We start from the raw sequence: 12,715 nt of genomic DNA on the forward strand, positions 1-12,715 counted from the left end.
CACTGAGCCAATTGTGCGCTGCCCTATGTGACTCCCAATCACGGCCGATTGTGATACAGCCCAGAATCGAAGCAGGGTGTGTAGTGACCCCTACTAGCGCTGATATGTAGTGCCTTAGACCGCTGCGCCACTCGGGAACCCTCGGGAGTGGTTACGGATACAGAGTTTCTGTATCCCAATTTGCCGCAAAATGCGGATATTGCTGTGCACGTGCAGGATATTTTTTGTGCCCGCTCCGGTGATTACTTAGCTGCTGTGCTGAGTGCCCTGACGCCACTCACCCCTCCTTGATCGCCTTTGTCTCGTCACTGGGGTAGTTTACACATTTCATGTTGTACACAAAACTGTTCAAACTATTGCATTCCATTCCTCAGTAGGCATAAACGCGATTTCGTGTTATTTTTTTCAGGAGGAGAGTAGGCTACATGCAGCTATTTAAATGTTTTACACAAAATACAATATCGACGTTTGTACAAAATGTGTTGTCAGTATTGAAAGCATACTGTAAATACGACACAAACAGGCCGTCTAGCGGTTCCATGTTTTTCTTAGCTGCTGACATGGATTCAGCTATTTATTATCGACACGATATCAGTATATATGGCATAACTATGACACCGGGCGATGCAAAACGAACTCGCCCAATGTCAGATTATTTTTTACCGGTCCTTATACACACTTTTTCAGGAACCATGATATGGCAGCAACTATAAAGATTAGCCTACATAATCATACAGAATGTGTCCAAAGTGTACGGACTGCGTCCTGCTTGTGCAACTGCAATATCCGTTACAACAGACAGACAGAGAAGGTTCATAGTATATCTGTTTTGGAATGTTCGTTCAAATCGCTGCAGGGTTTTTAATTTCAGATATTCAGAAAAATAAGAGGCAAAGACAAAGGCTACATAATGGTTCAGAAGAGCGAAACGTGAAGGGAGGGGGAGTATGAGCAGTAGCTAAATGAGAAAAAACGTAAAATAACACATGCGCAGAACGTGATTCGGATCCTCAGATTTAAAAAAGAGCTTTCCGGACGCAAAAACACCATATCCGTAGCCATGGCCTAATTTTGATCAGTATGAAGAGGTATTATGATTGGTATTGTTGATTACATTCATTATTGTTGTATTTCCTCACAAAACTCAGATTAGACTCAGATTAGTAAATGAGGGCTAGTTGTAAACGCAGGTTACCAAAAATTATATCAGATTTTATTACGGTATTTAGACATATTTACATAATTGTATAAAATGTCACCTCTTTACATCAACTAGAAATAAGATAATAAAAAATATATATTAAGTCTAATTCATACATTTGAATGCTAATAAATTCTGGCTACACCGTTTTTGGTCAATATGGCATTCTTAAACTGTAATAAAACATTTTTTGTCCATTTTGTGTATTTTTATCTTAATATCAGTTTCAAATCGTAACATTTTTCTATAACCCCTCATTTTTATAGTTGAAGACAGTGTTACATTTAACCCAGTCTGTGGGGTTAAATGTAACATTTCACCTCCACCACTTTCGGTTTAAATTGTATATGACTGGTATGTCCTAGAAACGTAGTGACAGCGGGCAATGGTAGCTGAGACATGTAGCCTATGTTTGTATAAAAATATTATTAATCTAACTCCGTTTTTTCAGAAATAAGCAAAAGTGTTAGCCCCGGTCTACCCTATGCCATTGCATATATATATATATTATAACAAGCTTGTGCGAGTGTCACCACAAACATCTCTTATCCTATACAATATGAGATATGTAGGCCTACTATAACTCGTTCGTTCATATGTCATAACTTGCATTAGCGGCAAAGACATCATTATTTGTAGCCTAGACTAAATCAGGTATGACTGAAGTTACTTACAGTGAATTAATGTCGTTCGGGATGATCCTTGGGACATAGGAAGATCCAAAACAAATGATGGACTCCTTGGAACAGCTGCATGCTGAAGGACATCTGGAAACCCTTTTTAAAGAAATCGGCGTAGCTATGTACAAGCACACAAATGAAAATAACACGCAGTTTTTAACTATTGACAGCATATTTTTTGTCGGACTTGCATGTGTGAGATAGCAATAAACGCCGGGCAGATTACAAGGCTTCCTTCCACCCTGCGACATGAAATGCTGCACTGAACCCCTTACATCAGCAATTCAGCTGCAGCTCCCTTCGCGCAATTTAATTATTTATTATACCCAGTACTCTGTTGATAGTTTGGTTAAAGAGCGGTTATCTCCACAGCAGACGTTCGAGTGTAGCCGCATAGGTTTAGCGTGCATTTAGCTTGCTTGTTTATAAACTTCAATGAATACCGGTATGATTTTTGTAGGCTAATTGCAATTATAGTCTAGCATTGACTGTAGGCAACATGTCATACTTCTAGCCTATGAAGCGTTCGTTCTACTCACATCACCTTACAGGCCAAAAGTCAGTTGATGAAACATTGTAATGCTTATTTCAATAATGCATATTACTAGATACATCATGCTAGAGCAAATACAATATTTGATCAACTGCTACCCATTGAGCCAAATAACGTTTTCCGGACATTGAAATCAGGTTAATTTTCTGTTCTAAATTAAATGTGAAAATACGTATTTTCTGGATATTGAATTACAATTTAAAAGAGAAAATGGAGCCAACTGAAGATTGCTGTGTGGAATATGTATTATTGCTCTCATCTGTCAAAAAAAAAAAAACGGAACACTTCAACTGCAACATTCTCAGTAAAGGTTACAGAAACGTTTTTGTCTTGCTATGACTGTGATATGTGGTTGTTTATATACCTTAATTGAATGCACTGACTGTAGATCTCTATATGATCAAAATGCTCACGTTTGGTTGGTCTGGACCGGACCAAATCTGAACCGATCATAGACATCTACATTTCACAAGTTGGACAGTACAGCACAGTACAGCAGTGTTTAGTTCAATAGAGTGGAGTACAGTACAGTAGAATACAGTACAGTAGACTACAGTTAAGTACGTATAGTATAGCAGAGTACAGTACAATTCAGTACATTATACTTTACTCTACTGGAACTCTCAGGTGTGCCGTGAAACATTTCCTAATCTTGATAATTTTTTGGAACACACTTATAAACGTGACCTGTGGAATGTACATGGAATTTTGATTTGGGAGCACCAGTGCCACTCAGATAATACATTGTATGGCACACATGGTTACATCTGTATTGTTGTTTCAAGTTCTGTGGCTCAGGCTGTTGTTACATTTGTATCATTTGAGGGGTGTGCATCAAAAAAGTCATTTGTATCATTTTACTTTGCCTGGAGCTCCATTAGCACAGGCAAGTCTGATTAGGCTTAGCTGTACCACAGCCTCTGCAATAGAAACAAACGGAGCATGGCTCTGTCCATGTACAGCAAATATGCAGGTGTTAAAATCTCGGTGTTGAGGTAAAAAGTTAGAGTATGTTAGAGCACAGTGTCGAATTTGCCAAAACAAAATCTCATATGCCGGTTCTACACACAACCTACACCGGCATATGCAAACTGTGCACCCAACTGTGAAGCTAGCTGTAGTGGAGCTTCGAGAAACTAGCGGGCCTGCTGTGGATAGTGGTGGAGCATAGAAACAAACGGAGCATGGCTCTGTCCATGCACAGCAAATATGCAGGTGTTAAAATCTCGGTGTTGAGGTAAAAAGTTAGAGTATGTTAGAGCACAGTGTCGAATTTGCCAAAACAAAATCTCATATAAAGCCGGTTCTACGCACAACCTACACCGGTATATGCAAACTGTGCACCCAACTGTGAAGCTAGCTGTAGTGGAGCTTCGAGAAACTAGCGGGCCTGCTGTGGATAGTGGTGGAGCCAGCACCTCCACACGTGGAGATGTATCCACTCAGTCAAGTAGGCCTACTCCGCGACTCACAGCAACGCAGCCTTCTATGGACCAGTATATGCCAAAGTCTATGTCTATAGCAAAACAAGGCCAAATTGATATTGCATTGGCTAAAATGATTGCCACCGATTTCCAGCCATTTCCGATCGTGGAGGACAGAGGTTTTAGAAATTATAGCAATAGTCTAAATCCAATGTACACAATTCCAAGCAGGAAAACCCTTTCAAAATCACTTATTCCACAACTGTACGAGAGCACACAGGCTTCAGTGCGGGAAAGAGTCCAAAAAGCTGCAGCAGTTTGCCTTACCACTGACTGCTGGACATCAAGGGTAACCAATTCTTACATGTCGGTTACATCCACCACGCTGATCCTCACCACAGGGGCCCCTCAGGTGTGCATGCTCAGTCCCCTCCTGTACTCCCTGTTCATTCATGATTGCATGGCCAGGCACGACTCCAACGCCATCATTAAGTTTGCCAATGACACAGCAGTGGTAGGCCTGATCACCGACAACGACGTGACAGCCTATAGGGAGGAGGTCAGAGACCTGGCCGTGTGGTGCCAGGACAACAACCTCTCCCTCAACGTGATCAAAACAAAGGAGATGATTGTGGACTACAGGAAAAAGAGGACAGAGCACGCCCCCATTCTAATCGACGCGGCTGCAGTGGAGCAGGTTGAAAGCTTCAAGTTCCTTGGTGTCCACATCATCTATGCATAGTCACTTCAATAACTCTTCCTCATGATGCAATCTATTTTGTGAAGTGCATCAGTCTCTCCTACAGCAAAGCACACCCACAACATGATGCTGCCACCCCCGTGCTGTGGTGTTCTTCGGCTTGCAAGCCTCCCCCTTTTTCCACTAAATGTAACAATGGTCATTATGGCCAAACACTTCTATTTTTCTTTCATTAGACCAGAGGACATTTCCTCAAATACTACAATCTTTGTCCCCATGTGCAGTTGCAAACCGTAGTCTGGCTTTTTTTTATGGCGGTTTTGGAGCAGTGGCTTCTTCCATGCGGAGCGGCCTTTCAGGTTATGTCAATATAGGTTTCGTTTTATTGTGGATATAGATACTTTTGTACCTGTTTCCTCCAGCATCTTCACAAGGTCCTTTGCTGTTGTTCTGGGATTGATTTGCACTTTTCGCACCAAAGTACGTTAATCTCTAGGAGACAGAACGCTTCTCCTTCCTGAGTGGTATGATGGCTGCGTGGCCCCATGGTGTTTATATTTGCGTATTATTGTTTGTACAGATGAACGTGGTACCTTCAGGCCTTTGGAAATTGCTCCCAAGGATGAACCAGACTTGTGGAGGTTTACAATTCTTTTTTCTGAGGTCATGGCTGATTTATTTTAATTTTCCCATGTTGTCAAGCAAAGAGGCACTGAGTTTGAAGGTAGGCCTTGAAATATATCCACAGGTACACCTCCAATTGACTCAAATTATGTCAATTAGCCTATCAGAAGTTTCTAATGACATGACATCATTTTCTGGAATATTCCAAGCTGTTTAAAGGCACAGTCAACTTAGTGTATGTAAACTTCTGACCCACTGTAATTGTGATACAGTGAATTATAAGTGAAATAATCTGTCTGTAAACAATTGTTGGAAAAATGACTTGTGTCATGCACAAAGTAGATGCCAAAACTATAGTTTGTTAAGAAGAAATTTACTGAGCTGTTGAAAAATGAGTTTTAATGACTCCTACCTAAGTTTATGTAAACTTCCGATTTCAACTGTACATGTACATACATTGGGACTGGTGCACAAAATAGATGGCTTCATGAGGAAGGACAATTATGTGGATATATTGAAGCAACATCTCAAGACATCAGTCAGGAAGTTAAAGCTTGGTGGTAAATGGGTCTTCCAAATGGACAATGACCCCAAGCATACTTCCAAAGTTGTGGCAAAATGGCTTAAGGACAACAAGGTCAAGGTATTGGAGTGGCCATCACAAAGCACTGACCTCAACCCTATAGAAAATTTGTGGGCAGAACTGAGAAAGCGTGTGTGAGCACGGAGGCCTACAAACCTGACTCAGTTACACCAGCTCTGTCAGGAGGAATGGGCCAAAATTCACCCAATTTATTGTGGGAAGCTTGTGGAAGGCTACCCAAAACATTTGCCCAAGTTAAACAATTTAAAGGCAATGCTACCAAATAGTAATTGAGTGTATGTAAACTTCTGACCCACTGGGTGTCACGACTTCAGCCGAAGTCGATGCCTCTCCTTGTTCGGGCGGTGCTCGGCGGTCGACGTCACCAGTCTTCTAGCCATCATTGATCCATTTTTCATTTTCCATTGGTTTTGTCTAGTCTTCCTACACACCTGGTTCCAATCCCATTCATTACATGTTATGTATTTAACCATTTGTTTCCCCCTCATATCCTTGACAGAGATTGTTTGTTGTTATGCTCGTGATTATGGATTGGTGCACGACGGGTTCTTGTACCCACGTTTATTTTATTATGTACTTTGGTTTTGGAGTTTTTGTTTTACGTTATTAAACTACTCCATTTATACCAAGTTTGATTCTCCCGCGCCTGACTTCCCTGCCACCTACACATACAACATAACTGAATCTCTGACCCTAAATATGAAGTCAGCAGGAGAAGGTACCCCGGACATGGAGGTGGAGGAGCGCGTCCAGGAGCATATGGAGAAGCTTTACCATTTGGGCGCCGCCATGGATCGTGTTGTCCAGAATATGGACTGCTGGGAGAGACAGGGAGTTCTTCCAGTGCCTCACAACCGGGGTCTATCCTGAGCGCCCCTTTTCCATCTGAACCCAGTGGGATCCGTCTCTCCTTGCCACAGGGGTACGACGGAAGTGCTGCCAACTGACAGAGTTTCCTCCTCCAATTAAACCTTTATCTGGCCACGGTCCACCCAGCTCCATTGGACCGTGAGAAGGGTTTCGCCCTCGTCTCGTGCCTCACCGGGAAAGCCCTGAAGTGGGCCAGCGCCGTGTGTGGAGAGGGAGATGCGGCGTTGGACCATTTTGAGGAGTTCACCCGCCGTTTCCGGGCAGTCTTCGACCACCCACCCAGTGGCAGAGCGTTGGGTGAGCGCCTCTACCATCTGAGGCAGGAGATGAGGAGCTCCCAGGAGTTTGCCCTGGAGTTTAGGACCCTGGCTGCCGGCGCGGGATGGAACCATAGGGCCCTGATCGACCATTAGCGTTGCAGTCTGCGCGAGGACGTCCGTCGGGAGCTGGCCTGCAGAGACACCACCCTCACCTTCGACCAGCTGGTGGATCTGTCTATCCGGCAGGACAACCTGCTGGCTGCTCGCGGACGTCCAGATCTGGGTCTGGTGGTTCCATCCTCCCGCACCCCCTCTCCGATACCCATGGAGCTGGGAGGGACGGTGCGCAGGGACACCAGAGAGGGTTCCCGCTCGTGCACCATCTGTGGCCGCAGAGGTCACACTGCTGGTCGGTGCCGGGTTGGTTCCTCTGGGAATCGAGGCAGCAGGCAGGGCGCTCTGGCGTCACCCCAGGTAAGTCGGCACCATTCTCACCCAGAGCCCTCTGTTGCACATATATTTGTGTCTGTAATTTTTCCTGAATTTTCCCCGCGTTCCCAGCATAAGGCACTAGTAGATTCAGGCGCGGCTGGGAATTTCATTGATAAAGCGTTAGCTCATAGTTTAGTGACCCTCATTGTACCCGTGGATGTGGCTTTCCCCGTTCACGCCTTAGATAGTCGACCATTAGGGTCAGGGTTTATCAGGGAGGCCACCGCTCCTTTGAGTATGGTGACGCAGGGGGGGTCACACAGAAAAGATGAGTCGTTTCCTTATTGACTCTCCTGCGTATCTCATGGTGCTGGGCCTACCCTGGTTAGCTTGTCATAACCCCACTGTTTCTTGGCCACAGAGGGCTCTCACGGGGTGGTCGCGAGAGTGCTCAGGTAGGTGTTTAGGGGTTTCCGTTGGTGCTACAACGGTGGAAAGTCCCGACTTGGTCTCCACCGTGCGCATTCCCCCAGAATATGCCGATTTGGCTCTCACCTTCTGTAAAAAGAAGGCAACTCAATTACCACCCCACTGATGGGGGGATTGTGCGATAAATCTCCTGGTAGACGCTGCACTTCCCAGGAGTCTCCTTCCTAGGGCATCGCATATCCACGTCAGGAGTGGAGATGGAGAGTGACCGCATTGCAGCCGTGCGTAATTGGCCGACTCCCACCACAGTGAAGGAGGTGCAGCGGTTCTTAGGGTTTGCCAACTACTACCGGAGCTTTATCTGGGGTTTTGGTCAAGTAGCTGCTCCCATTACCTCACTGCTGAAAGGGAGCTCGGTGCGCTTGCAGTGGTCAGCTGAGGCGGACGGGGCTTTTAGGCACCTGAAGGCTCTGTTTACCTCGGCTCCTGTGTTGGCCCATCCGGATCCCTCTTTGGCGTTCATAGTGGAGGTGGACGCGTCCGAGGCTGGGATAGGAGCTGTGCTCTCTCAGCACCCAGGTACGCCACCGAAGCTCCGCCCCTGTGCCTTCTTCTCGAAGAAGCTCAACCCGGCGGAGCGAAACTATGATGTGGGGGACCGGGAGCTGTTGGCTGTCGTCAAGGCTTTGAAGGCGTGGAGAAATTGACTTGAGGGGGCTAAACACCCCTTTCTCATCTGGACTGACTACCGCAATCTGGAGTACATCCGGGCGGCAAGGAGACTGAATCCTCACCAGGCAAGGTGGGCCATGTTTTTCACCCGTTTTGTGTTTACCCTCTCTTACAGATCAGGCTCCCAGAACGTTAAGGCAGACGCATTGTCCCGGCTGTATGACACAGAGGAGCGGTCCATGGATCCCACTCCCATACTCCCAGACTCTTGTTTGGTGGCACCGGGAGTGTGGGAGCTGGACGCGGACATTGAGCGGGCGTCACGTGCAGAGCCCGTTCCCCCTCAGTGTCCAGCTGGGCGTCTGTATGTTTCGTCTGCTGTCCGCGACCGGCTGATCTATTGGGCCCACACGTCACCTTCCTCTGGTCATCCTGGGATCGGTCAGACGGTGCGCTGTGTTAGTGGGAGGTACTGGCGGCCCACTTTAGCTAAGGACGTGAGGGTTTATGTTTCCTCCTGCTAAGTGTGCACCCAAGACTCCTAGACACCTGCCCAGAGGTAAGTTACAACCCTTACCCGTTTCACAACGGCCATGGTCGCACCTGTCGGTGGATTTCCTAACCGATCTTCCACCTTCACAGGGTAACACCATGATCCTGGTCGTTGTGGATCGTTTTTCTAAGTCCTGTCGTCTCCTCCCTTTGCCCTGTCTCCCTACGGCCCTACAAACTGCCCTGTTTACACACGTCTTCCAGCACTACGGGGTGCCTGACGATAGAGTGTCTGATCGGGGTCCCCAGTTCACGTCAAGGGTCTGGAAGGCATTCATGGAACGTCTGGGGGTCTCTGTCAGCCTTACCTCAGGTTTTCATCCCCAGAGTAACGGGCAGGTGGAGAGAGTTAACCAGGATGTGGGTAGGTTTCTGAGGTCTTATTGCCAGGACCGGCCAGGGAAGTAGGAGGCGTTCGTGCCCTGGGCAGAGATGGCCCAGAACTCGCTCCACCACTCCTCCACTAACCTTTCTCCCTTTCAGTGGGTATTGGGGTATCAGATGGTTCTGGCTTCTTGGCATCACAGTCAGACCGAGGCTCCAGTGGTGGACGACTGGTTCCGGCGTGCGGAGGAAACATGGGACGCCGCCCACGTCCACCTTCAGCGTGCCGTACTGCACCAGAAAGTTGACTCAGACCGTCACCGCAGTGAGGCGCCGGTGTTCGTACCTGGGGACAGGGTCTGGCTCTCGACCCGAAACCTGCCCCTCCGCCTGCCCTGCCGGAAGCTGGCCGTTTAAAGTCCTGAGGAGAGTGAATGAGGTATGTTATAGGTTACAGCTTCCCCCCGATTACCCCATTAACCCCTCGTTAAATGTGTCTCTCCTCAGGCTGGTGGTGGCTGGCCCGCTCCAGGAGGCTGAGGTGCGGGAGGTTCCTCCGCCCCCTCTGGACATCAAGGGGGGCCCCGGCGTACTCTGTTGGATCCATCCTGGATTCGAGAAGTCGGGCGAGGGGCCTTCAGTACCTCATGGACTGGGAGGGGTACGGTCCTGAGGAGAGATGCTGGGTTCCGGTCGAGGACGTGTTAGATCCTTCCCTGCTGCGAGAGTTCCACCGTCTCAATCCGGATCGCCCTGCGCCTCATCCTCCGGGTCGTCCCCGAGGCCGGTGTCGACGTGCAGCTGGAGCCACGCGTTGGGGGGGGGGTACTGTCACGACTTCTGCCGAAGTCGATGCCTCTCGTTGTTCGGGCTGTACTCGGCGGTCGACGTCACCGGTCTTCTAGCCATCATTAATCAATTTTTCATTTTCCATTGGTTTTGTCTTGTCTTCCTACACACCTGGTTCCAATCCCATTCATTACATGTTGTGTATTTAACCCTCTGTTTCCCCTCATGTCCTTGTCAGAGATTGTTTGTTGTTATGCTCGTGATTATGGATTGGTGCGCGACGGGTTCTTGTACCCACGTTTATTTTATTATGTACTTTGGTTTTGGAGTTTTTGTTTTACATTATTAAACTACCCCATTTATACCAAGTTTGATTCTCCTGCGCCTGACTTTCCTGCCACCTACACACACGACATAACACTGGGAATGTGATGAAAGAAATAAAAGCTGAAATAAATCATTCTCTCTACTATTATTCTGACATTTCACATTCTTAAAATAAAGTGGTGATCCTAACTGACCTAGACAGGGTATTTTTACTAGGATTAAATGTCAGGAATTGTGAAAAACTGAGTTTAAATTTATTTGGCTAAGGTGTATGTAAACTTCCGACTTCAACTGTACATTCAACTGTTTATACGTAATTATTCTTTAATTCCTTTCTTAGAGAAAAAGGCTTTGGGAATGATCTATTGTAAGCCAACACTATGATCCGTCTCTAAATCCCCATCATCAAGATGTGACCGGTTCCGACACTGTCTCATCCCCCCTTGATCTCCAGCGCCTTTCAGGTTTCGTATGTTTTCTTTCCCCTGATAGATCAGCCTTCTTGCCTTTAGGCCCATGTTATGTCATGAAGACAGAAGGGCCCATCGACGTAAATGTTCACGATGTTGGAAAAGATTTTCCACTTGTTTCATGATTTCAAGGACTTTAAAGTAATCTCCCCACCTAAAGCTAAAGACGGGCACAAAATAGTTGACCTCTGTGCAGGCTTTTTAAAATACATATGAACTAACGGATTTGGTTACATTTGGACTATTGAATTCGGCACAACCTAAAATGGTCACTTTGGAGATTGGACTATATGGCACTGAAGAGATTCTTATGGCCTTCAAATCATCTCGCCCGCAAACTTCCTCTTCCAATGCGTACCCCGGGCAGGGATGTTCCACTGAGGGCCTGTTCGATCTAAACTAGAGCAAGTCTTAACTTAAGCCATTCTCTCATCCGCAACGCAGGAGAAAAACTCCCTGTTTTTGGTTGAAAAAGGGTGTTGAGGCAGCCGTTTGTGAAAATCTTCACCGTTGAATCGTCCGGTTGGAAAATGTAACCCATATGTCCGTCACTCATATCCACCACAGCATTAAAACAATCAGGGGCCTCACAAAGAATAGCTTCGATGGTTTTGTCATTGTGTTCATGATACGAAGGACACAATACACCAACAATTGGTCTATGAGACATGTTTTATTTATTTCTTCTTTAGAATTATCTGTGGTTCTTCTCTCTTGAGGTGTCTTGTCACTTGTAGTGTTCACAGCTCTTTACTTATACTGAGGCATACCCACCCCCCCTCCCCGGAAATTACTGTTTCATATACAAGATCACTAAACAGCAGAGACATAAGCTCACTACAAAAAAACTAATTCACAACTCTTTCAAATGTTCAAACACATTCCACAGTTCAACAAGGTCACTACACAACATTCACCAGGACAGCTTTAGTGCAAACACAGGCTTTACCCAAAAGAGCTGCAATATCAGGTTACATAAGCACTCACTCGATAATGTGAGAACATCCGGACCAGATGTACATAAATGGGCACAACCACGTGACACATAAAATAGGTCATCAATCACTTTCGAACACAAACCGTCTACTATAATTCTTCTTCCTATACACATCCTGATAAACTCAGTCACTGTATCAGTGTATTTGTCTATGTTATTGTCAGAGGCTACCCGGAACATATCACAGTCCGCGTGATCAAAACAATCTTGAGCGTTGAATAGTCCTTAGCATGGGCACTTCCTGTTTGAGTTTCTGCCTATACGAAGGGAGGAGCCAATATGGAGTCGTGGTAAGATTTGCCGAAGGGAGGGCCTTATCGAGTGTTTTAGCAGCACGAGTACTGCAGTCTGTGTTGTTAGAACTTCGGTAGCATTTTCTTCAAATTTGCAGGATATGTGGTTTCCAGTTTGCATAAAGTCCACTCAAGCAATACATGATTTGGTCGTGTTCTCCCGCTCAGACGTTGCATGCATCAACCAATGGTTGCGTGCCATGTCATCGACTGTGTCACTGATGGACATATTGCTATAATATATGATATGGTTAGCTGATACGCAAAATACCTATCCAGGCGTTGTAAAATCTGGCAGGCATAAGTAACGCCTGGACAGAGGCGTGCGCCCAACGCCTTCACACAGTACACGAGCTTGTCTATTTCTCATCAGAAGGAACCATTAGACCAACTCCTTGAATGGCCTACTCCGTTAAGTTTTTGAAAATATTGCTCAAAACATATTAGTTTACCCTTAAGCATGTGTACATTACTGTATTTATATGTGGGATATTGCTTCCTTAAGTGCTTCTTT

General features: G+C 46.1%; 1 protein-coding gene across 2 annotated transcripts in view; it reads right to left on the reverse strand.

Moving 5' to 3' along the window:
- The window catches only part of lgi2a (leucine-rich repeat LGI family, member 2a), a 40,236-nt gene extending 38,037 nt beyond the window's left edge, over positions 1-2,199 (reverse strand). For both annotated transcript variants that reach the window (XM_029760701.1, XM_029760700.1), the window contains exon 1: positions 1,876-2,199. In XM_029760701.1, coding sequence (XP_029616561.1) covers positions 1,876-2,132 — 257 coding nt within the window. In that variant the 5' untranslated portion in view covers positions 2,133-2,199. The remainder of the gene's footprint in view (positions 1-1,875) is intronic.
- Positions 2,200-12,715: the final 10,516 nt, after the last annotated feature.

This window comes from Salmo trutta, chromosome 8, assembly GCF_901001165.1.
Source record: "Salmo trutta chromosome 8, fSalTru1.1, whole genome shotgun sequence".
In the NCBI taxonomy this organism is placed as follows: Eukaryota; Metazoa; Chordata; class Actinopteri; order Salmoniformes; family Salmonidae; genus Salmo; species Salmo trutta.